The sequence below is a fragment of the Carcharodon carcharias genome, chromosome 19 (assembly GCF_017639515.1).
Source record: "Carcharodon carcharias isolate sCarCar2 chromosome 19, sCarCar2.pri, whole genome shotgun sequence".
Classification (NCBI taxonomy): Eukaryota; Metazoa; Chordata; class Chondrichthyes; order Lamniformes; family Lamnidae; genus Carcharodon; species Carcharodon carcharias.
This window is the reverse complement of record NC_054485.1, coordinates 92,117,092-92,142,626: the sequence shown is the minus strand read 5'-3', so window position 1 is coordinate 92,142,626 and position 25,535 is coordinate 92,117,092. Positions and strand designations below refer to the sequence as shown.

Genomic DNA, 25,535 nt, shown 5'->3' with positions numbered 1-25,535 from the left:
GTCTGGGGACTGTCTCGGTTGGAACAGCCTCAGTTGGGGACAGTCTGGTCTAGAGGCAGCCTGGGACAGTCTGGACTAGGGACAGTGTGGACTGGGGACAGTCTGGGCTGGGGGACAATCTGGACTGGGGCAGTCTGACCTGGGGACAGTCTGGGCTGGGGACAACTGAGCTAGGGATGGTCTGGGGACTTTCTGGGCTTGGGGCAGTCTCGGGATAGTCTGAGCTGGGGGCAGCCAGAGCTTGGGGTAGTCTGAGATGGGGGAAGCCTGAGCTGGGGACAGGCTGGGGATAGTCTGGGCTTGGGACAGTTTGGGCTGGGGTCAGTCTGAGCTGGGGACAGTCTGGGGTCAGGCTGGGCTTAGGGCAGGCTGTGCTTGGGTCAGTCTAGGCACTGTCTGAGCTGGGGGCAGTCTGGAGAGAGTCTGGGCTGGGGAATTCTGGCGACTGTTTAGGGACAGTCTGGGCACTGTCTGGGTTGGGGACAGTCTGAGCTGGGGAAAGACTGGGGACAGTCTGGGGCTGGGGACTGACTGGGGACAGTCTGGGGCAGTCTGGTCTGGGCTTGTGACATGTCTCCTTCCTTATGTGGTTGTGTTCCTTTCCTGACTTTCAGTTGAAGATCTCCTTTAATGACTGTGAGCTGGAGTCTACATTCGAGTACCCGTCAGAGCTAACGCTACTGGCTGAGCTAGGCCCAGACAAGGATGAGGAGCCGGCCCAGGCCCGAGAGCCTGATGAGGAGGAGGAGGTGGAAGAGAAGGTCCTGGTCCGTCGCCTCGGTGTAGACAAAACATCTACGGTTAGCACAGCGATCCGGAGGAAACCACTTATTGTTGGTAGGTCTTCTGCATTTCAGTCAGGAGAAGCTGAACTTGGCTCTAACTGAACTTGTGTGGGAGTTTGGTCGTGGGGGAGGGGTAGGGATTGTTGGGGGCGGGGGTGGGAGTGGGGGTGCTTGTTGGGGAGTGAGAGTGCGGGCGGGAGGAGTGGGTCCATGGGGGGTTTGGTGGGGTGTTGATGCAGAGGGGGGTGATGGTGTGGTGTGGTGGGGTCTGTGGCTCAGGGAGTGGGGGCTCTGGCAGGGCGGTGGTGTGGGTGAGGGGTGGGTGCATGCGGAGATCTGGGTGAGGGGGGAATGGAGGTGGAGGTGGGAGTTTGGGGTGTGGAGGGTTGCGGGTTCATACAGGGGTCTGGGTGAGAGGGTGTGGGGGTGGGGATCTAGGTGGTGTGGAGTGGAGTTGGGGAGTGGGAATGTGAGGGAAATGAGGGAGGGGGACAATGGGCGTGAATCCCATGCTGACGAGGATAGAGCTGCCTAAATTCAAACCAGCCTGCAGGAAAGTCCACCCCTGACATCTTACATGGCTCAGCGTCACTTAGTCTGATTTACACCCCGGGGCAGAATTTTACATGCCCACACCAACATAGGTGGGGGGGGGGGAGAGGGGGTGGGTGAGTACAATTCCTCGGATGGGCTTCCCGCTAGGTTCCCACCCAACACGACCTCTCCATAATTTCACGCTGGGGTAGGGGAGGCCAAGGTCGGTTTGGTCGCCCTTGCCCCAGTTGAGGCCCTTAAATGGCCAATTATTGACCGCTTAAGGGCCATTTCCTGCCCAGTCTCAATTTTCAGGTTGGCAGGAGGAGTTTGGGGGCAGGGGGGAAGCCCAAAAATAAACTGGGCTCAGGCCTTGGGAGGGAAGGAGGTGGCACCTCCATCAGCAGCCCCCTTTTTAACATCTGGCGCTCCCCCCCCCTCCTCCCCCATAAGGCCCAGTCCCCTCAGGTTCTCCCTCCCAACCCCCTCCCCCTCCACCGACACCCCAATCCTCATCTGTCCGTCCCCACAGGCCTCATCTACGCTTCTCGTCCTGAGACCCCCCCAAAACCTACCTGGTCCTGGACTCCCGGGTCTTCGGCTCTGGGGACTGCTTGCAGTTCCAGTCCTGGCCACTGTAGCTCCTGGCACTGCAGGGACTAGAGAGCTGCTGGCCAAACGGATTTGTCATCTGTGCTCTGAGGTGGGGACTTCTCCCGAGTGCGAGGTGGCTGAGGGGCAGGCAGTAACAGCAGGGATGTGTTCCCCGCTCAATCTGCGAACGGCAGGAAGGGAAACCACGCCTAAAAATCATGGCCCTGGTGAAACGCCCTGGAACATAAATAGTACATTGAAGATGATGGCAAAACTGAGAGGTTTATACCCATCAGGAAAGTTTAGACAGATTGGGGTCCTTCTTTGTCCAAAAGAAAAGGCTGAGGAGTGACCTGACAGAAGTCTTCACGATTTTGAAGGATTTGATGGGGTAGAGGCAGAGAATACATTACCATGTGTGAGGGAGCCCAGAACTAGGGGCCATGAATATAAGATAGTCACTGATACATTCAGTAGGGAATTCAGGAGGAACTTCTTTACCCAATGACTGGTGGGACTGTGGAACTTGCTACCACAGGGAATAACTAAGGGAAATAGTATAGGTGTATTTAAGGGGAATCTTGGTAAACGCAAGAGGGAGAAGGGAATACAAGGATGCTGTGACAGGTTTATATGAAGTCCGGTGGGAGGATGCCTGTGTGCAGCAGAAACACCTGCATGGACATGTTGGGACTGCCCAACTCACAATCTGACTGGTTGGCATCCCACAGAAAAGGTGCTGCTATTAAATTCAGAATTCAGTTAAATTTTAGTTGCGAGGCAGAAACAGATTGGTGGAAAGATGATGGGAGATAGTGGCACAGAAAAGGGACTACGATGGTAGATTTCTATTAGAAAAGACGGGAGGAGGTTCGAGTGGAACATAAACACCGGCATGGACTACTTTGGGTCAAATGGGCTGTTTATGTGCCATATATCCTATGTAATCCCAATGAGAGTTAAACAAAACCCCAGAACATTTATCTGTCCCTCATATCCTCTAATCACCTCAAGGCAGACTAACACACACACCCACAATTGGTACCTATGACAATATGTTTCTTTTAAGCTTGGTATATTATGATAGGATTTGCTCCACTACTAATGCAATGTATAGGCCTTTGTATCCATTTTATTTTATATTTATGTTTTAATGGATCCCAAATGAGCTTGGGGAGCAGGGACAATGATGGAGGAAAATGTTGCAAGGGTCCCTGAATGTTAAATGAGTTTAGTGCCTGGGATCTCAAGAGCATTTAATTCAGCTCTGAATCACCTCAAAAGACAAGCATACAAATTAGGAGTAGGCCACTCAGCTCCTCGAGCCTGCTCTGCCATTAAATAGGATCATGGCTGATCTGATTGTAACCTCAACTGCACATTCCCACCGACCCCCAATAACCCTTCACACTCTTGCTCATCTATCTATCTCAGCCTTAAAAATACCCAAAGACTCTGCTTCCACCGCCTTTTGAAGAAGAGAGTTCCAAAGACCCACGACCCTCTGTGAGAAAATTTCTCCTCATCTCTGTCTTAAATGGGTGACCCCTTATTTTTAAACAGTGCCCCCTAGTTCTAGGTTCTCCCACAAGAGGAAACATCCTCTCCACATCCACCCTGTCAAGGTCCCTCAGGATCTTATATGTTTCAATCAAGTCGCCTCTTACTCTTCTAAGCTCTAGCAGTACAACCTTAGACTGTCCAGCCTTTCCTCATAAGACAACCCTCCCATTCCAGGTATTAGTCTAGTAAACCTTCTCTGAACTGCTTCCAAAACATTTACATCCCTCCTTTAATAAGGAGCCCGATATTGTATACAGTGTCCTGCAGAACATCTGCTGAAGAGTCATACGGACTCGATACATTAACTGTCTTCCTCTCCGCAGATGCTGTCAGACCTGCTGAGTTTTTCCAGCTATTTTTGTTTTTGTACCTAACTATTCTAATCCCATTTTCCAGCACTAGGCCCATAGCCTTGTATGCCGAGGCATCGCAAGTACATATTCAAATACTTCTTAAATGTTATGAGGGTTTCTGCCTCTACCACGCTTTCAGGCAGTGGGTTCCAGATTCCCACCACTCTCTGGGTGAAAAAGTTCCTCTTCACATCCCCTCTAAACCTCCTGCCCCTTACCTTCAACCTATGCCCCCTGGTTATTGATCCCTCTACCAAGGGCAAAAGTTCCTTCCTGTCTACCCTATCTATGCCGCTCATAAGTTTATACACCTCAATCATGTCCCCCCTCAATCTCCTCAGCTCTAGGGAAAATAACCCCAGTTTATCCAATCTCTCCTCATAACTAAAACTCTCCAGCCTAGGTAACATCCTGGTAAATCTCCTCTGCACTCTCTCCAATACAATCACATCCTTCCTATAATGTGGATTCCAAAACTGCACGCAATATTCTAGCTGTGGCCTAACCAGCATTTTATACAGTTCCAGCATATCCTCCCTGACCTTATATTCTATGCCTCGGCTAATAAAGGCAAGTATCCCATACGTCTTCTTAACCACCAGTTAAGAAGGCGGTTCTTATCTACCAATCCCGCTACCTTAAGGGACCAGTGGACATACACACCAAGGTCCCTCTGATCCTCAGTACTGCCCAGGGTCCTACCATTCATTGTGTAGTCCCATGCCTTGTTTGTCCTGCCCAAGTGCATCACCTCACGCTTATCTGGATTAAATTCCATTTGCCACTGATCAGCCCATCTGACCAGCCTGTCTATATCCTCCTGTGATTTAAGGCTATCTTCCTCACTATTTACCACCCCACCAATTTTTGTGTCATCCGCAAACTTACTGATCAACCCTCCTACATTCAAGTCTAATTCAATTATATATAGCACAAACAGCAAGGGACCCAACACCAATCCCTGTGGAACCCCACTGGACACAAGTATCCAGTCACAAAAACAACCCTCGACCATCACCCTCTGCTCCCTGCCAGTCAGCCAATTCTGGATCCAATTTGCCAAATTGCCTTGGATTCCATGGGCTCTTATCTTCCTTATTAGTCTCCCATGCAGGACCTCATCAAAAGCCTTACCTAGAGATTTACCTAAAAGGAGCTGCTCCCTGTCCACTCTGGCCAAATCATATCTGATCTTATTAAAATCGGCCGTCCCCCAATTTAGAACTCTGATTTCTGGCCCATCCTTGTCCTTTTCCATAACAACCTTGAATCTAACAGAGTAGACTACGTCAAATGCATTGCCCTCATCCACATACCTGGTCACCTCTTCGAAAAATGCAATTAAATTGGTCAGACATGACCTCCCCTTAACAAAACCATGCTGACTATCCTTGATTAATCCCTGACTCTCCAAGTGTAGATTAATTCTGTCCATCAGAGTTGCTTACAATAGTTTCCCCACCACTGAGGTTAGACTGACAGGCCTGTAGTTCCCTGGTTTATCCCTTCCTCCCTTCTTGAATAACAGTACCACATTGGCCGTCTGCCAGTCCTCTGGCACCTCTCCTGTGGCCAGAGAGGTATTGAAAATTATTGCCAGCGCCCCTGCTATCTCCTCCCTTACCTCACTCAACATTTTATCCGGGCCTGGAGATTTATCTACTTTTAAGCCTGCCAGACCACTTAGAACCTCTTCTCTTTCTATGCTAATTTCTTTAATTATATCACTGTTCTTCTGCCTAATTACAATACCCACATCGTCCCTCTCACTTGTGAACACTGACACAAAGTATTAATTTAGTACCCTACCTATGTCTTCTGGCTCCACACACAAAATGGTCCCTACTCTTTCCCTAATTATCCTCTTACTCTTAAGGTACTTGTAAAATAACTTTGGATTTTCCTTTATTTTACCTGTCAATGTTTTTTCATGCCCCCTTTTTGCTCTCCTAATTTTCCCTTTTAAGTTCCCTCCTACACATTCTATACTGCTGTAGGGCTTCCACTGTTTTGAGCCCTCAGTATCTGCCATAAGCCTTCCTTTTTCTCGTTATCCAATCCTATATATCCCTTGACATCCAGGGGTCCCTGGATTTGTTGGTCCCACCCTTTATCTTTACTGGAATATGTTGGCCCTGTACTCTCCCTATTTCCTTCTTGAATGAGTCTCACTGCTCTGATGCAGATTTACCTAAAAGGAGCTGCTCCCTGTCCACTCTGGCCAAATCATATCTGATCTTATTAAAATCGGCCTTCCCCCAATTTAGAACTCTGATTTCCGGCCCATCCTTGTCCTTTTCCATAACAACCTTGAATCTAACAGAGTTATGATCACTATCTGCAAAATGCTCCCCCTCTGATACCTCTACCACTTGCCCGGCTTCATTGCCTAAAATTAAGTCCAGGGCTGCTCCCTCTCTTGTAGGACCTTCTACCTACTGGCTTAAAAAGCTCTCCTGGATGCATTTTAAGAATTTCACTCCTTCTAAAGCTATGACTAACACTATGACTAACCCAGTTAATGCTGGGGAAGTTGAAATCCCCCATTATTACTACCCTACTATTTTTACATGTCTCTGAAGTTTGCTGACAGATCTGCTCTTCTATTTCTATCTGACTGCTCAGAGGCCTGTAGTATACTCCATATGATTGCTCCTTTTTTGTTTTCCAGTTCCACCCATATGGCTTCATATGAGGAGCCTGCTAAGATGTCATCCCTCCTTATTGCTGTAATTGATTCCTTGATCAATATTGCGATACCCCCTCCTCTTTTACCTTCTTCCCTGTTTCACCTGAAGACTCTATATCCTGGAATATTGAACTACCAATCCTGCCCCTCTGTCAACCATGTCTCTGTGACAGCAATGACATCATACTTCCATGTGTTAATTTGTGCCCTCAACTCATTTGCCTTATTTGTCAGACTCCTTGCATTAAAATAAATACCATCCAACCATGCCAAACTCCCTTGTGCCTTAACTGGTCTATAATTTCTATGCCTTCCAGACTCACTTGCTCTCTCTTCTAATTTTGGCTGTGCATCTCCCCCTGCTGAACCTCAGGATCCTTGGCAGGATCCCCCCTGCCAAGTTAGTTTAAACCCTCCCCAACAGCACTAGCAAACCTCCCCACAAGGATGTTGGTCTCATTCTGGTTCAGGTGCAACCTGTCCGCCTTGTACAGGTCCCACTGCCCCCAGAAACAGTCCCAATGTCCCAGAAATCTAAAGTCCTCCCTCCTGCACCATCTCGCCAGCCACACATTCACCTGGACTAACCTCCTATTTCTATACTCACTAGCATGTGGCACCAGAAGTAATCCAGAGATTACTACCTTTGAGGTCCTGTTTTTTTAATCTGCTTCCTAGCTCCCTAAATTCTGCTTGGAGGACCTCATCCTTCTTTCTATCTATGTCCTTGGTACCAATATGTACAACGATCTCTGTCTGTTTGCCCTCCCCCTTTAGAATGCCCTGCAGCCATTCAGTGACATCCTTGACCCTGGCATCAGGGAGGCAACATACCATCCTGGGGTGACGTCTACGGCCACAGAAACGCCTGTCTGTTCCCCATACTATTGAGCCTCCTACCATTATTGGTCTTCCCCTCTTTTTCCTCCCCCCCACCCTGTGCAGCTGAGCCACTCACAGTGCCATGAGCATGGCTGCATTCCCCAGAGGAACTGTCACTCAGCGTTTTCCAACACAGAAAAACAGTTTTCGAGCGAGATGCACTCAGGTTTCCTGACTACTTGCCTGACACCTTTCTTCTGACTGATGGTCACCCATTCTCTCTCTGTCTGCACTTCCGTAAGCTGTGGGGTGACCCCGTCTAAAAACGTGCTATCCACAAAACTCTCAGCCTCGCGGATGTACCTCAGTGTCTCCAGCTGCTGCTCAAGCTCAGAAACTCAGAGCTCAAGTAGCTGCAGCTGGTGGCACTTCCTGCACACGTGGTTGGTCAGAGCGCAAGGAGTGTCAAGACTTCCCACAAGGTACAGGGGGTGCATAACACAGGACTGAGCTGCCCTGCCCTGCCTCTAGTTGAAAAAAAACCCCTTACTTTAAATTAAATACAGTAAAAAAAGTTAAATTATTTATGTATTTTAAATAAAAACTAGAACTCTTACCTTTCCTTAGCTTAATCTATTTTAACCTGGAGAAAAACTGGAGATAAACACTTACCTACTACTCACCAGTCAGCTCTCACCTTTGTGCTAACGTCACTTTTTGAAGCTTCCACACACTTGCGCTGGTCCTGATCTCTCCATCGCGCTCTCACGCTTTCTTGTGATGTCACTCTTGTTATTTTCAACAAGAACTGACGGCAGGACACTCTTCCCAGACATTTCTTTGGTCGAAAAATATACTTTATTCATAAAATATCTGGAAGAACACTACAAAACATTTCAAAATCACCATCACAAAAAGTACAATCAGATTCAACTTTTACACATGGATCACAAGGTGCTTCAATACAATCAATGAATATTGCAATCATTTCAATATGGTCATTACAGACAATGGTATTGGAGTTATCAACATACATCATGTTGCATTCTGAGGTGCTTCAATGCAATTATAATACAATTAGTATTCAATGCAGACATTCATTGTGATGCTGACTGCAGAACACTCTTCCCAGACTGCTTCACCGCGATGCTGACTGCAGGACACTCTTCCTAGATAGCTTTTCCTCATACTCTAATTTTTCCCTCCTTATTAATCTTTTAGTCGTTCTTTGATGTTTTTAATATTCTTTCCAGTCTTCCGGCCTGCCATCAATCCTTGCACAATTATATACTTTTCCTTTAAGTTTGATATTATCGTTAACATTTTTTAGTTAACCATGGATGGCGGGTCCTCCTTGTTGTGATATTGTATGCATGCCAATGCAGACAATGACATGTCCCTTTAAGAAACTGCATAGTGACATCACTATGACATCCCTGTGTATAAGGCTGGAGGATAAAAGGTACAGCCTCGGTGTTAGATGTTCACTATTGCCTGTGATCTCTACTGCAGATGTTCACTGCTGCCTGTGACTCTGTATCAGTAAGACTTCATGTATGCCTTATGAGTCAGGCTTCTAGTCAAGTAATCAGCCTCTGTATCTGTTAGGACCCAGGCTAGATCAAGCCCTGTGCAGAGCTGTATATAGTTTTTGCCAGTAATAAATTTCAAGTAATTGTGTTCAACCAGAACCCTTGTCAGTCTCAATATCTTGCCTAGCATAGGTAGCATGGAGACAGATCCCTTGAGATCTAAATCAAGACCCTCAACATATATGGTTGCAGCAGACCTTAAGAGACCAACGCCCCTTGGAATTTTTCTCGTTGGAATTTATCTATTCTGCATATTCTGAAAAGCGCCTTAGATGTCCGCAACTGCACATCTATTGATTTATCCCTTAACCTAATTTGCCAGTTCACTTTGGCTGGCTCTGTTTTCATGCCCTCATAATTGCCATCATTTAAGTTTAAAATACTCGTCTTGTACCCACTCTTCTCTCCCTTGAACTGAATGTAAAATTCAATCATATTACGAGTGCTGCTACCTAGGGGCACTTTCACTGAGAGGTAATTAATTAATCTTATTTTGTTGTACAATACCAGGTCCATATAGCCTGCTCTCTGGTTGGCTCCAGAACATGCAGTTCTGAGAAACTATCCTGAAAACATTCTATGAACTCCTCACCGAGGCTACCTTTGCTCATCTGATTTTTCCAGTGTATATGTAGATTAAGGGGTCCCATGATTATTGCCGTAACTTTCTGACAAGCTCCCATTATTTCTTCCTTTATACTCTATCCTACCATGTGGTTACTGTTAGAGGGCCTGTAGGGGGCTACTCCTACAATTGACTTCTTACCTTTATCATTTCTCATCTCTACCCAAACCGCTTCTACATCCTGGTTTCCTGAACTTAGGTCATCCCTCTCTACTGTGCTAATACAATCATTAATTACCAGAGCCTCCTAGCTTCCTGCCATTCTTAAATATTATGTACCATTCAATATTCAAGTCCCAATCTATGACATCCTGCAGCCATGTCTCTGCAATGTCTATTGATCATATTTGTTTATTTTTATTTGCGTTCTCAGTTCATCTGTTTTGTTATGAATGCTACGTGCATTCAGACACAGAGCCTTTAGTTTTGTCCTAATATTATTTTTATAACATCTAGCCTTATCTGCTGATTTACTCTTAGAATTATACTCTCTATCCCTTCCTGTCACAGTCTGTTTCCCATATTAATACCTTTCTCTCTTGTATTGTATCTATTCTTTGGTTTACCACATCTTCCCAAATTTGATCCCTTGGCCCCACTATTTAGTTCAAAACCCTCTCTACTTCCCTTGTTAGATGGCTTGCAAGGGCACCAGCCCCAGCATGGTTCAAGTGTAGACTGTCGCAACAGTACAGATCCCACTTTCCCCAGTACTGGTGCCAGCGTCCCACGAAGCAGAACCCACTTCTCCCACACCAGTCTTTGAGCCACACTTTTATTTCTCTAATCTTATTTTCCCTATGCCAGTTTGCACATGGCTCAGGTATTAATCCAAAGATTATTACCCTTGAGGTTCTTCTTAATTTGGTACCTAGCTTCTCATACTGACTACGCAGAACCTCTTTCCTTGTCCTAGCTATGTCATTGGTACCTACTTTTACAATGACAACTGGATCCCCCCTCCCACTGCAAGTTCCTCTCCAGCCCTGAGCAGATATCCCGAACCCTGGCACTGGGCAGGCAACACAGCTTTCTGCACTCTCACTCCTTGCTACAGAGAACAGTCACTCCCCCTCGCTATACTGTCCCTTATTACCACTACATTTCTTTTTGCTCCCCCCCACCACCACTAGAATGGCTTCCTGTACCACAATGCCATGGTCAGTCAGCTCATCAATGCTGCAGCCCCCCCAGTCTCGATCAAATAAGCTGAGAGAACCTCAAATCTGTTGGATAATTGCAAAAACTTAAGCTCCTGCACTCCTGCCCTTTTGGGTCCCCTTACCTGCCTCACTTGCAGCCACACTCTCGTGTCCCTGACCAAATCAGAAGACCCTATCCTAAGGGGTGAGACTGTCTTTTGGCAGAAAGCATCCAGGTAACCTTCTCCCTCCCTGATGTGTTGCAGTGTCTGCAGCTCAGCCTCCCACTCAATGACTCTGAGCTGAAGCTCTCAAGCCACAAACACTTAGCGCAGACGTGTTTGTCCTGGATCACACTGGCATCCAGAGCTCCCACATGCTGCAGCCTTGGTGCATCACCTGTCCAGCCATCCTTAAAGTGTTTTAATTAACTACTTAATTATTTTATTCACTTATTTATTTTCTTTTTTATATATTTCTTAACCTTACCAGTACCAGTTCTGTACTATTTTAAACCATTGGAATATAATAGACCTTAACCACTTACCAGGTACTCACCAAACAGCTAGCTTCTTTCCCTGTAGTAGAGTAAGAACCAGTTCCTACAGGGTGAAAAAGTTAGGAAAAGCAAAATCAAAGCGCCTCCTTCTCCTCCTCACTTAACTCCCCCCCACTCACCAAACTCTCAGGCAACCACTCAGTCACAAGCTGCAGTCATTTGCATATTGACATCTTCAATGCTGAACATCACAAGACAGATCATGTATCTCAACCAAAGCCTCCATTCGTATAAAATAATGGATCCTATAGAATGAGATACACGACTTGACCTGTGATGTTCGGCATTGAAGGTGTCAATATGCAAATAAGTGCTGCTTTTGACTTTTCCAGATTTTTATTTTTTTTAATCCACACTCCAAGTTCTTCTGAAGGGATTACTCCCTTTGGCATTAAATTTCCATCTTCCAGACCTGGTAGTTCAAATGGACCTTAAAGAAAAGTTCTTTGGATTCATAGCCTCCGTTTCGACCCACACAAACAAGTGAGAGATTGGAAATCATTTTAAGTGTAGATGGAAGATGATCCTAGATTATCCCAGAATATCCAATACTCTTGAGCTCCACCATTGGCCACCCTTGCTGATGATAAGAAGATAGGTGGGAAAGCAAGTTGTGAGGAGGATACAAAGAGCCTGAAAAGGGATACGGATAGGTTAAGTGAAAGGGCAAAAAATGTGGCAAGTGGAGTATAATCTGGGAAAATGTGAGGTTGTCCACTTTGGCAGGAAGAATACAAAAGCAGAATATTATTTAAATGATGAGAGACTACAGAATGCTGCAGTACAGAGGGATCTGGGTGACCTTGTACATGAATTACAAAAAAAATCAGCTTGCAGGTACAGCAAATAATTAGGAAGGCAAGATTAAATGTTGGCTTTTATTGCAAGGGAATGGAGTATAAAAGTAGGGATGTCTTGCTACAACTGTACAGGTGAGACCTCACCTGGAGTTTTGATCACCTTACATAAGGAGGGACATCCTTGAATTGGAAGCAATTCAGAGAAGGTTCACTAAGCTGATTCCTGGGATGAGAAGTTTATCTTATGAAGAAAGGTTGAGAAGGGCCTGTACTCATTGGAGTTTAGAAGAATGAAACATGATCTTATTGAAAGTTATAAGATTGTGAAGGGACTTAATAGGGTAAATGCTGAGAGGATGTTTCCTCTCATGGGGGAAGCTACAACTAGGATCCACAGTTTCAAAATATAGGTTCTCCCATTTAAGACAGAGGTAAGGAGGAACTTCTCTCAGAGGATTGTGAATCTTTAGAATTCTCTACCCCTGAAAGTAGTGGACACTGGGTCACTGAATGTATTCAAGGCTGAGTTAGTCAGATTTTTGATTGATAAGGGGGTCAGGGGTTATGGGTAGCAATCAAGAAAGTGGAGTTAAGGCCCAATCAGATCAGCCATGGTCTTATTGAATGGTGCAGCAGGCTCGAAGGGTTGAATGGTCTACTCCTGCTCCTATTTCTTATGTTCTTATGTACCATGCCGCTGAGATTAGGCACGAGCATCTGTGCCTCAGCTCACAGAAAGGTCATCAACCGCCGCTGAGTACATAAAAACAAAAAAACTGCGGATGCTGGAAATCCAAAACAAAAACCAAAACAGAATTACCTGGAAAAACTCAGCAGGTCTGGCAGCATCGGTGGAGAAGAAAAGAGTTGACGTTTCGAGTCCTCATAACCCTTCGACAGAACTTGAGTTCGAGTCCAAGAAAGAGTTGAAAATTCTGTTTTTGTTTTTGCCGCTGAGTACATGGCTGGAGAAGAGTGCAGGGGGAGTCTCACTCTGTATCCAACCCATTCTGTACCTGCCCTGGGAGTGTTGATGGGGGCAGTGTAGAGGGAGTTTTACTCTGTATCTAACCCATGCTGTAGAGGTCCTGGGAATGTTTGATGGGGACAGTGTAGAGGGAGTTTTACTCTGTATCTAAGCCCGTGCTGTACCTGTCCTGGGAGTGTTTGATGGGACAGTGTAGAGGGAGCTTTACTCTGTATCTAACCCCGTGCTGTACCTGTCCTGGGAGTGTTTGATGGGACAGTATAGAGGGAGCTTTAAACTGCACATCACCCATAAAGATACAGGGAAGAGTCTTGACACTGGAAAGCTGAGGGTTTGGGGCACACCTCTCACTTTGCCTGTGCACAATGCAGGTTTTTCCCAGTTTCCTAGTCCCACTCTGTTGAACTGCAGTGTGGAGTATGAGCAGAAACTTGAAAGAAAATATTTCGTCCGGGACTCAATTTCTATGGTGCCAAGAGCCTGGAAGTTTGTAAGTTGGGTCAGCGACAGAAGGAAACAGGAATTAAAAACAGAAAATACTGGAAACGCTTCAGTCACATTCCGACAGGAGTACTGAGGCGGGATGGCTGACGGAAGTCTCGGCCCTGCTGCGCGCCTTGGGTCTCCTGCCAGCCTCGTTCCATCCTCACTCCAAGACCGCTCCCTGACGACACAATCCTGCCACTGAATAACAGTTGTGCTTTTTCGCTCTTATTTCTCTGCAGATGAAAGCTGTAGGTGATGACACAACCTAAGAGCGCGTTGACACGACTTTTGTCTTTGGAAACTGCCGCCAAAATCTGCTTTCGCTCCTGTAAGCTGCCGAGGGCCTTGTGACAAGGGAAAGGACAAGCAAACAGTCCTACGCGTTCCTGCATTTTATTCAATGGAACTTTAGCAAATGACTTTTTTCAAACAAACCGCTGGGCCTCCAGCGGCCTATTTCCAGCAGACGTTTCTCAGGATTAAACTGAACTCCAGTAGGCTGTGTAGGCCTCAAGTTACCTTGTCAGGAGAAGACAGACATTGGGCCTTTACACCCCAGAAGAAATTTTCAGATGTTTTAAAATGTGCGCTGTAAGAGATTTCCCATGTTCGCTACCTTTTTATCGCTTTATCCGCTGGATCATTTGAATTACTTCAAGAACTCAGGCCACTGGAGGAGGCCAGTTGCCACAGTAACCTACGTGTTTGTGCGCTTTGTGTGTCAGGGGTTGGTATTCCAATAACATTTATTCCCCTTGTCACCGTGTGTGTAAGCTGAGGCAGCACTGATATGTGATAGGAAGTTCTGAGGGTGCTAATCGAGATGTGAGAGGATATTTGGCGAAAGGCATATAAATATATTCCAGATTCTTGACGGGAGGGGAGGGATGGATTCTACCAAGGCCCAGACTCCATGGACACTGATTCAGACATGAGCAGGCCCCAGGGATAGTTTCTGATAGTTGCACTAAACCCAGAGTTAAGATTGTGATGTGGGGTTCAGTGCCCTGGAAATGGATTCTGACTGGGGTGGGGGATGGGGAGTGTGCCAGGAACAAATTATGAGGGGTTGAGGGAGTGGTGAATGATTCTGTCCAGATTGTTTTTCATTCTGTTTGTGTTCTTTTTGAGAGAGGTTGGCATAGAGTTCCAAATCCCACCAGTCTTGTTGCAATTCACCAAGAACAGATCTGACCACTACCTCTGGCCCTTGGATGTGCCTCACCAGGAGTATAGGACTGTTTCATGGTGGGGGGGGGGGGGCAGTTGGCGGGTTTCTGCCCTTCCCACGCATTGCCCGAATGCTAATCCCTTGAACATACTGATGCCCAGTCTTATAAAAAATAAAAACCATCTCCCCATAGATTTAGTGTAGCACCTTTGTCATGTGATTCGATGGACCTGTTGCTCTGCCTGGGCTGGGGGCTGTACAGATTTTCTAACGTCCCCTTTGCACATACAACCAACCCCCTCCTCCCCCGCTTCCAACTGCCCCGTTGGCAGTAGCATGTACAGGACAGGACGTGATTTGGTAAAAGCAGTGAGGAGGAGCACCAGGGTCTGGATTCGGGCAGTGATTTCTGTTGCTGTTACTGTGGGGCGGGACAATGCAGAGGTCAACAAACACCAAGAGTTGTGCAAGAAAAAGAGCATCTCTCACACACGGCATTCTCCCTGCAGCCCTGGGATTCTCCCACAATCAGAGAATTCTCCCTAAAAATCACAGAATTCACTCCGAAATCATGGACGTCTCCTTGCCAACATAGAATTCTCCCCCAAAATCAGAATTTACCCAGAAATCGCAGGATTTTCCCTGCAATCGTAGAATTCGTCCCAAAACCATGGAATTCACTCCAAAATCACTGGATTCTTCGAGCGGTCGCAGAATTCGACCCACAATCACGAGATTCTCAACGACATTGCTGAATTCACCCCCGCAATCCATGAACCTACCCTGAGATCACTGTTTGTCTCTGGCCCTAAATCAGCCTTAAAGCCATTTTGCAACCATCCTGAGATCATCGGAAAAGCATCCTGGGATTTCCTCCACAATTATCCTCGGCGTCAGACTGGGAGGTGAGATGGAATTGTTTGTGGTTAGAAGTCACTGTTATTTTATTTGCACTCGAGTTGTGTTCCGATGTTCCAGCAGTGGCTGCGGAGTTCCTGTCTCCTGGCCCGGGTGTGAAATCTCTGCAGCTGACCTCGGACAGCATCACTGGCTGATGTTACTTTTGTATCAAAGTCATGCTCTGATGGGCTTAACAAGCTGTTGTGTGTGTGTTTTTTTTTAAAAAAAGACTGGCTGGGGGGGCTTCTGAGGCTCCTTTAAGCATGGGCAGTTTTGTACAATCTGTATTGTTTGTTTTTTTAAAAAATATATGATTTTTTTTGTATTAGTTCGATATAAACGGTTTTAACATTGCACGCCAGCACTTCAAATCTCACATTCTTGCATCCTTCAAACTGTACGCATGCCTCAACCTCAATAAAGTTTTGTAACTGGCACCCAGGCTGTAGACTTGTGAAGTTGACTATTTTGAGTCAAAACCTCAGCTCTGGACCCTCAACTCGTTCTTGGTACCAACATCATAGGTGAAGAGGGATGGGGTCCTTCAGGCAGAATTTAGGGAGCTAGGAAAGAGGTTAACAAGCAGGACCTCACGGTTAAGAATGTCCACATTACTCCCATGTGCTAGTGAGGATAGAAATAGGAGAATAGAGCATGGCTGGAGAGATGCTGCAGGAGGGAGGGTGTTAGATTCCTGGCACGTTGGTTCAGCGGGGGCATGGGACTTGTACAGGCCAGACAGGTCACACCTGAACAGAGCTGAGGAGCTAATGCCCTGGCAGGGCAGTTTGCTAATGTTGTAAGGGAGAAACGGTGGCATAGTGGTAATGTCGCTGGACTAGTAATCCAGAGACCTAGGCTAATCCTCTGGGAAGATGGGTTCAAATCCCACCACGACAGCTGATGGAGTTTAAATTCAGTTAATAAAATCTGCAGACTAAAAACTAATGTCAGTCAAATGACCATGAAACTATCTTGATTGCCCTTTAGGGAAGGAAATCTGCCATCCTTACCTGGTCTGGCCTACACTTGATGCCAGGCCCACAGCAGTTTGGTTGACTCTTAACTGCCCTCTAAAGTGGCCTAGCAAGCCACTCAGTTCAGTTCAGCAACAAATGCTAGCTTTGGAACTTGCTGGGAGCCAAGATCACAGAATCTTAAAGGCACAGAAGGAGGCCATTTGGCCCATCGTGTCTGCATTGGCTCTCCAAATGAGCATTATGACTAAGTGCCATTGCCCTGCCTTTTCCCCCAGGCCCTTGCACATTGTTTCGATTCAAATAATCATCTTCTTGAATGCCTCGATCGAACCTGCCTCCACCACACTTTCATGCAGTGCATTCCAGACCTGAAACACTCCTGTGAAAAAGTTTTTTTTCATGTCACACTTGCTTCTTTTGCAAATCACTTTAAATCTGTGCCCTCTCATTCTTGATCCTTTTAGAAGCAAGAACAGCTTCTCCCTATCTACTCTGTGCAGACCCCCTCATAATTTTGAAAATCTCTATCAAATCTCCTCTTAGCCCTTCTTCTCTCCAAGGAGAACAGTCCCAACCTCTCCAATCTATCCTCATAGCTGTAGTTTCTCATCCCTGGAACTATTCTTAAAAACCTCTTCTGCATTCTCTCCAATGTGTTCACATCCTTCCTATAATGTGGCAGCCAGAAGTGCACACAATATTCCAGCTGAGGTCTGATATAAATTCAGCATAACCTCCCTGCTCTTGTATTCTATGTCCCTATTAATAAAGCCCAGGATACCATATGCTTTATTAACTGCTGTCTTCACCTGTCCTGCCACCTTCAATGATCTATGTACATATACATCCAAGTCTTTCTGCTCCTGCACCCCCTTCAATATTTCACCCCTTATTTTATATTATCTGTCCATGTTCTTCCTACCAATGTGCATCACCTCACACTTCTCCACATTGAACTTCATCTGCCACCTACCTGCCCACTCCACCAACTTGGCTATGTTCTCTTGAAGTTCCACATCATCCTCCTTGCAGTTCACAACACTCCCAAGCTTCGTATAATCAGCAAAGTTTGAAATTGTCCCCTGCACACCAAGATCTAGATCATTAATATATATCAGGAAAAGCAAGGGTCCCAATATTGACCCCTAGGGAACTCCACTATAAACCTTCCTACAGCCCAAAAAAATCCATTGACCATTACTGTCTGCTTCCTATTTTTCAGCCAATTTTGTATCCACACTGCTACTGTCCCTTTTATTCCTTGAGCAATAACTTTTCTCACAAGTCTGTTGTGTGGCACTGTGTCAAATGCATTTTCAAATTCCATGTACACCACATCAACAGCATTACCCTCATTAACCTTTTCTGTTACCTCTTCAAAAAACTCCAGCAAGTTAGTTAAACACAATTTCCCCTTTAGAAATCCATGCTGGCTCTTCCTCGTCAAACCATATTTTTCCATGTGACTACTAATTCTATCCTAAATAATCGTTTCTAGAATCTTGCCCACCACTGAAGTTAAACTGACTGGTCTGTAATTGCTGGACTTATCCTTATGATCTTTTTTGAACAATAGCATAATGTTTGCAATTCTCCAGTCCTCTGGCACCACCCCTGAGTCTAGTGAAGATTGAAAAATTATGGCCAGTGCCCCTACAATTTCTACTCTCACTTCCTTCAATACCCTTGGATGCATCACGTCTGGTCCCGGTGCCTTGTCAACTTTGAGTACCGACAGTTTGTTCAACACTTCCTCCTTATCAATTCTGAACCCTTCTAGGACAATTTCCTCATCTGTCACCATGACCTAGGTAGCATCTACCTCCGTGGTAAAGACGGATGCAAAGTATTCATTCAATACATCAGCCATGGCTCCTTCGTCCATGTGTAAATTCCCTCTTAGGTCCCTAATCGGCCCTACTCCTCCTTTGTAGCATTAGAAAGGAGAAACAAGGTGCACAAAGGATTGGGAAAGACAGATATAGCAACAAAATAAGAAATATTCTGACTCCACTTAATATGCTAAAAAAAAGGGAATGCAATAAGCTCTAAATTGGTTTTACAGTGCATGTATGTAAATGCACAAAGCATGGTGAGAAAAGTTGGTGAGCCGCAGGCACAGATAACCACATGGGGATATGACATTGTGGTATTAAGGGAGTCCTGGCTCAGCAAAGGGCAGGACTGGGCGCCCCGGGGTGAGCTCGTTTGCATTTTGTTGCAACTCTCTCCTTGTTCTCCTGGCACTTTCTTCCGTTGTTTCCCTTAAGTCCCCTTAGGAACCTTAAAATGAGAGGAGGCCATTCAGCCCCTCCAGCCTGTTCTGCCATTCAATTGGATTGTGACTGATCCGTACCTTAATTCCATTTACCTGGCTTGGTTCCATATCACTTAATACTCTTACCCAAACAAAAAAATCTTTCTATCTCCGTTCTGAAATTTTCAGTTGGCCCTCAACATAACAGCTTTGCGGGGACGGTGGGGTGTTGGGGGTGGAGAGTGAAGAAGCGCCCTCTGACGTCACCTCTGAATGGCCTAGTGCTATTTTTAAGGTTACCCTCCCCTTGTTCTGGACTCCCCCACCACCAGGGGAAATAGTTTCTACACCACCAAATCCTTTATTCATCTTAATTAAATAGCCTCTTGATCCTCTCTATAAATACAAGCCGAGACTGTGCAGCCTGTTCTCATGATTTAACCCTTTTAGCCCCTGTGTCATGCTGGTCAATCTGCACTGCATGCTCTGCAAGGCCACTATATCTTTCCTGAGGTGCAGTGCGCAGAATTGACCACAGCGTTCCAGATTGGGCCTAACCAGAGCTTTGTACAATGCTTCCTTCTCTGTGTGTCGTTGCTCTGACGACACTAAATAAGACACCGTCTCCTCCTCTTAAGTCATTTCTTTTGCCCAGGTCTCAAATCTACAGAGCTCCTTATCTCCATAATTGGCTCCCTTCTTCCTCTGACCTACAAACCCAAGCTTGGCCTTGTAACTGCCACCTCGTAATCCTTTCCCCTTCTGTTCAACCTTGCTGGTGTTGGCACCCTGGTTTGCAGTTAATCACTGTTTACCTGCAACTAGCTAGCTCTTCAGTCTTGCTCATTCCCTCACGCTAGTTACTGAGTCGAAGCATTATCTCGCAGCGACGAAGGATGCCCACACATGTTGAACAGGGTTTAAACGTCACGTTCATTTAAGAGTTACACAGAAATTACAACACTGAAACAGGCCCAACCAGTCAGTCCATGTCGTGTTTATCCTCCACACTAGCAACAGACTTAATCCCACGTACCACCCTCTTCCCATGTTCCTTTTATTCCATTCAACCTATTGACCCTATTCTTATACGTTGGAACGATCTTTGCTTCAATTGCCAACTCATAATCTCTTTGTGGGAAAGAATCCCTGTTCAATGTCACAGCTTTTTAAAAAATATTCTTTCTTGGGAATGTTAGCGAGACTGACTAGGCCAGCATTTATTGCCCATCCCTAATTGTCCTCAAGAAGGTGGCGGTGAGCCAACTTCTTGAACCGCTGCAGTCCATGCGGTGTAGGAACACCCACAGTGCTGTTCAGGAGGGAGTTCCAGGATCTTGACCCAAGTCTTTAACTTTATATCTCCATCTGTATCGTGTAGGCTGCTGTTCTGAGGTGGATGCTGAGCCACATCATTGGGCCACAGTAGCCTATAGGCTGGGATTTTCTTTACCCGTGAGCGTTTGTTGGCAAATTCCACATCCAATCTGTGAATTTTCCGCCCATTAATTTTTGTGGCCAGCCAATCTCATGGGGATTTTTCACAATTTTTTCCCATCATGTGCTGGAAGCGCAGAGGCAGGAGCTCCTCATTGTGGTGTCCAGCCTGTGTCCCATAACGCATCTACAAAACTCAATTGCACGTGAATTTCTTACTGGCTGCTTTGCTCTGCTTCCCTTTCACTAATTACCTTAAATCAGTGCCCTCTGGTTCCAGATCCTTCCGCCAATGGGAACAGTTTCTCTTTATCTGCTCTGTCTAAACCCCCTCATGATTTTGAATAGTTCTATCAAATTTCCCTTCAACAAGGAGAACAGTCCCTTTTTCTCCAATCTCTCCACGGACTGAAGTCCCTCATCCTGGAACCATTCTTTTGCATCCTTTCTGCACTCTCTCTAATGCCTTCACAAGCTTCCTAAAGTGTGGTGTCCAGGACTAGACGCAATACTGCACCTGCGGTTTGGAAAGGGCTATTGTTCTTGCTATTGTGTGTTGGGTAAGGTCTTAAATTGGAACACAAAGACCTGTTGGTATCAATAGCTTCCGATCGATACATTAGACTCCATTGTATGCACCTAAGCAACCCTCAATGGATACTTGGCACTTAACTCTACTCATAACCTGTATTTTACCTGCCCTGGGAGTGTTTAATGGCACAATGCAGAGGGAGTTTTACTCTGTTTCAAACCCGTTCTGTACCTGAGCAATGAGAGTTTCATGAAGCAAGGTAGAGAAAGCTTTAAAAATGATTATCCTTGCTGTTGTATTCCTTTGTGGCCTCGTCCCTTCGCTTTTCATCGCTGCACCATTTCATCGCTCCAACAGCTCCTTCACTGTCGCTAGGTCAAAATCCTGGAACTCCCTCCCTAACAGCACTGCGGGTGTACCTACGCCACATGGCCTGCAGCGGTTCAAGAAGGCAGCTCACCACTACCATCTCAAGGGCAATTAGGGATGGGCAATAAATGCTGGCCTTGCCAGCGATGCCCACATCCTTTGAATGGATATGTTAATAAAAACATTTTCAGCTGCCTGGGCTCAAAACTTTGGAATTCCCTCCCTGAAACCTCTCCACCTCTCTATCCTTCGCCTTAGGCCTACATCTTTAACCAAGCCTTTTGGTCATCAGCCCTAATATCCCCTTTAGTGGCTCAGTGTCATACTAATGTTCTATAATACCCCATGTGAAGCGCCTTGGGATTTATTTTTACATTAAAGGCACTCTGTAAATGCAAGCTGTTGTTAAAATGCTGCCTCAGCTGAGATGAGCTTAACCATGCACAGTACCTGGGGGTTCCCTAGTCTTTATGATTCCCACACTTGGCAATCTACCCAGTGAGATACTGGGTGTAGTCTTTTGAATCCAACAAGAGATATTTTTCTCTCCAACAAGAGAGAATTTAACCATCGCCCCTCGACATTCAATGGCTTTACCATCGCTGAATCCCCCACTATCAACATCTTGAGGGTTACCATTGAACAGAAACTGAACTGGACTAGCCATATAAATAGTGTGGCTACAAGAGCAGGTCAGAGGCTGGGAATTCTGGTGGGAGTAACTCACCTCCTGACTCCCTAAAGCCTGTCCACCATCCACAAGGCACAAGTCAGGAGTGTGATGCAATGCTCCCCATTTGCCTGGATGTGTGCAGCTCCAGAAACACCCAAGAAGCTTGGCACCATCCAGGACAAAGCAGCCAGCTTGACTGGCACTCCATCCACAAACATTCACTCCCTCCACTGCTGACGCACAGTGGCCTCAGTATGTACCATCTACAAGATGCACTGCATCAACTCACCAAGGCTCCTTCGACAGTCCATTCCAAATCTGTGATCACTACCACCTAGAATGACAAGGGCAGCAGATGCATGGGAACACTACCACCTGCAAATTCCCCTCCAACCCACTCACCACCCTGACTTAGAAATATATCGCCATTCCTTCATTGTCGCTGTGTCAAAATCCTAGAGCTCCCTTCCTAACAGCACTGTGGGTGTACCTACACCACATGGACTGCAGCGGTTCAAGAAGGCAGCTCACCACCACCTTCTTAAGTGCAATTAGGATTGGGGAATAAATGCAGGCCTAGCCAGCAACACCCACGTCCCATGAACAAATGACTTTTAAAAAAAAAAAATCACATTCCCTCAGTGTTCCTGGCCAGTGTCAGAGCCCTCCCATAGTGAACAACGGAGTCTTTTGTCCTGATCAGCCTGTCTTTGAATATAACAAGTGCTTGAAGAGGGCTATGTGGAGATTTTTACTCGATATCCAACTCACACTGTTTCTAAATATAAAGAAAATAAAATATCTTGAAATCCTGCATGCAGTCCTGATCATATTCGCCATCAACAAATCTGTGTCCCCTCCATAGTGGAAAATATATAAAGCTTATCATACTGCAATGGTATCGTCCACTAGTTTAACATCACTGCATCACCATCACTGGTGAGAAGCAGGAATTGCAAGCTTCCACATGACATTTCAATTGCAATAATAGAATCATAGAATGGTTACAACACAAAAAGGACCATTTGGCCCATCGTGTCCGTGCTGGCCCTTTGAAGGAGCAATTCACCTAGTGCCACTCCCTTACCTTTTCCCTGTAGCCCTCCACATTTTTCTTTTTCAGGTAATGATCCAATTTCCTGTTGAAAGCCTCAATTGAATCTGCCTCCACCATGCTCTCAGGCAGTGCATTCCAGGTCCTACCAACTCACTGTGTGAAAATGCTTTTCCTCACGTCGCCATTGTTTCTTTTGCCAATTACTTTAAATCTGTGCCCTCTGGCTCCTGATCCTTCCACCAATTGGAGCAGTTTCTCTTTATCTTCTCTGTCTAGATCCGTCATGATTTTGAGCACATCTATCAAATCACCTTTCAACATTCTCTTCTCCAGGGAGAACAGCCCCTGTTTCTCCAATCTATCTACGTAACTGAAGTTCCTCATCCCTGGAACCATTCTCGTGAATCTTTTCTGCACCATCTCTGGTGCCTTCATATCCTTCCCACCAAAGTGTGGTGCCCAGAAATGGACACAATACTCTAGTTGAGGCCAAACCAGTGTTTTATAGAGGATTCATATAACTTCCTTGGGTAGAATAAACTAATTGGCATTATATAGGAGATTATGGCCATAGGAAATTAAAATCAATTATAAAGAGGCATTGTGAACTGTGATAAACTTCAAAAGGATGTGGACTGGTTGGTAGAATGGGTGGACAAGTGGCAGATGAAACTTAATGCAGGGAAGTGTGCAGTGATTCATCTTGTTAGAAAGAATGGGGAGAGGCAATATGAGGTAAAAGGTACAATTCTAAAGGGGTTGCAGAAGCAGCGGGACATGTGGGTATTTGTGCATAGATTGAGAAGATAGCAGAACAGATTAGGAAAGAGGTGAATAAAGCATACGGGATCCTGGGTTTTATAAATAAGGGCATAGAGTACAAGGGCAGGGAATTTATGATGAACCTGTATAAAACACTGGCTCAGCCTCAAATGGAGCATTGTGCCTGGTTCTGGGCACCGCACTTTCAGAAGGATGTGAAGGGATCGGAGAGAGTGCAGGAAAGATTCACGAGAATAGTTCCAGGGATGAAGAACTTCAGTGACAGGGATAGATTGAGGAAACTGGGGCTGTTCTTCTTGGAGAAAGTTGAGAGGAGATTTGACAGAGGTGTCCAAAATGATGAGAGGTCTTGACGTAGTCAATGGAAGTAAACTCATTCCATCGGTGAGGACCAGAGGACACCAATTTAAGGTGATTGGCAAAATGGTGTCACGATGAAACGTAGTTTGCTCACCAAGTGGTTAGGATCCGGAATGCACTGCCTGAGAGTGTGGTGGAGGTAGGTTCAATTGTGGCTTTCGAAAGGGAATTGAGCAATTATCTGAAGAAAAGGATTTTGCAGCACTTTGGGGAAAAGGCAGGGGAGTGGGACTAGGCGAGTTGTGCATGCAAACAGCTGGCAACAACACGATGGGCTAAATGTTTTCCCTCTGTCCTGCAACCATTCTATGATTCCATGACAGAGCTGTACCTTTGCTGACCACATTTTACATGATAAACTCAAATTAAATCGGGGAAGTGGTTGCATGGATCGAAACTGGCTGAGGGACACAGAGTTGTGGCGAGCATCTGTTTTTCAGACGGGAGGAGGAAATGTTCCCTGGCTTTACCAGAGGTCAGTGTTGGGGCCGATCTGTGCACGAATGGCCTGGACTTGAGTGCAACTTCCAAGTTTGTAGGCAGCACGCAACTTGGAAATGAGTGAGGAAAACAGTGACGGACTTCAGGAGGACACTGACAGGCTGGTGAACCGGAGAGGAGTGAAATGAAAAACGAGGACAGGCCATATGAGCTTGACTGAAAAATTTTAAAGAGATAGATACACTGGGTGTGTAAATCTTTGGAGGTGGCAGAACCAGTTGAGGAGGCTTTTAAAAAGCATCCTTGCTTTTGGTTTTACAAACAGAGGAATGGGGTTCAAAAGCAAGGACGTTGTGCTAAATCTTTATACACTTATGGTTAGGCCTTAGCTGCAGTACTGTGTCCAATTCTGAGCACCACACTTCAGGGGGGACAACATGGCCTTAGACTTTAGAGAAGATGCACTAGAATGGTACCAGGGATGAAAGACTGTAGAGAGAAACTAGAGGCACAGATTCAAGGTGAAATAAAAACAGGAAATGTTGGAAATACTTGCAGCATGTCTGGCAGCATCTACGGAGCAAGAAAAACAGAGTTATTGCTTCAGGTCCATTAGAATCAGGAAAAGTTACAAACGTTACAGGTTTTAAGCAACTGAAAGCGGGGACGGTGGAAAAAGAACAAAAGGGAAGGGATAGGGGTGGACGACAGGAGAAATTAAATGACAAAAGAGTTGGTGGCGCAGGGCCAAAGGAAGTAGTAATGGGACAAGTACAGAAAGAAAAGATGATTCTAGAGGAGGTGTGAATGGCAGAATGATGAACAGTTGTCAACCAAAAGTGAAAGCAAGGGGAAAACGAGACTAAAAAAGAAAACTCCAAAAGATAAAGGTAACAAAATGGGAGCAGAGTTTATGGCCTAAAATTGTTGAAATCAACATTGAGTCCCTAAGGCTGTAAACCACCTAACCAAAAGATGATCCTGCGGTACCTCACTAGTCACAGCCTGCCAATGCGAGAATGACCCATTTATTCCTACTCTCT

General features: G+C 45.7%; 1 protein-coding gene across 3 annotated transcripts in view; it reads left to right on the top strand.

Annotated features, from left to right (window-relative positions):
- Positions 1–16,040, top strand: part of LOC121291856 (phostensin-like) — a 38,323-nt gene extending 22,283 nt beyond the window's left edge. For 2 of the 3 annotated variants that reach the window (XM_041213460.1, XM_041213459.1), the window contains 2 exons: positions 615–837; positions 13,772–16,040. In XM_041213460.1, coding sequence (XP_041069394.1) covers positions 615–837; positions 13,772–13,788 — 240 coding nt within the window. In that variant the 3' untranslated portion in view covers positions 13,789–16,040. Of the gene's footprint in view, positions 1–614; positions 838–13,771 lie in introns of those variants that run through there. The other variant, XM_041213461.1, reaches the window with a different exon arrangement.
- Positions 16,041–25,535: the final 9,495 nt, after the last annotated feature.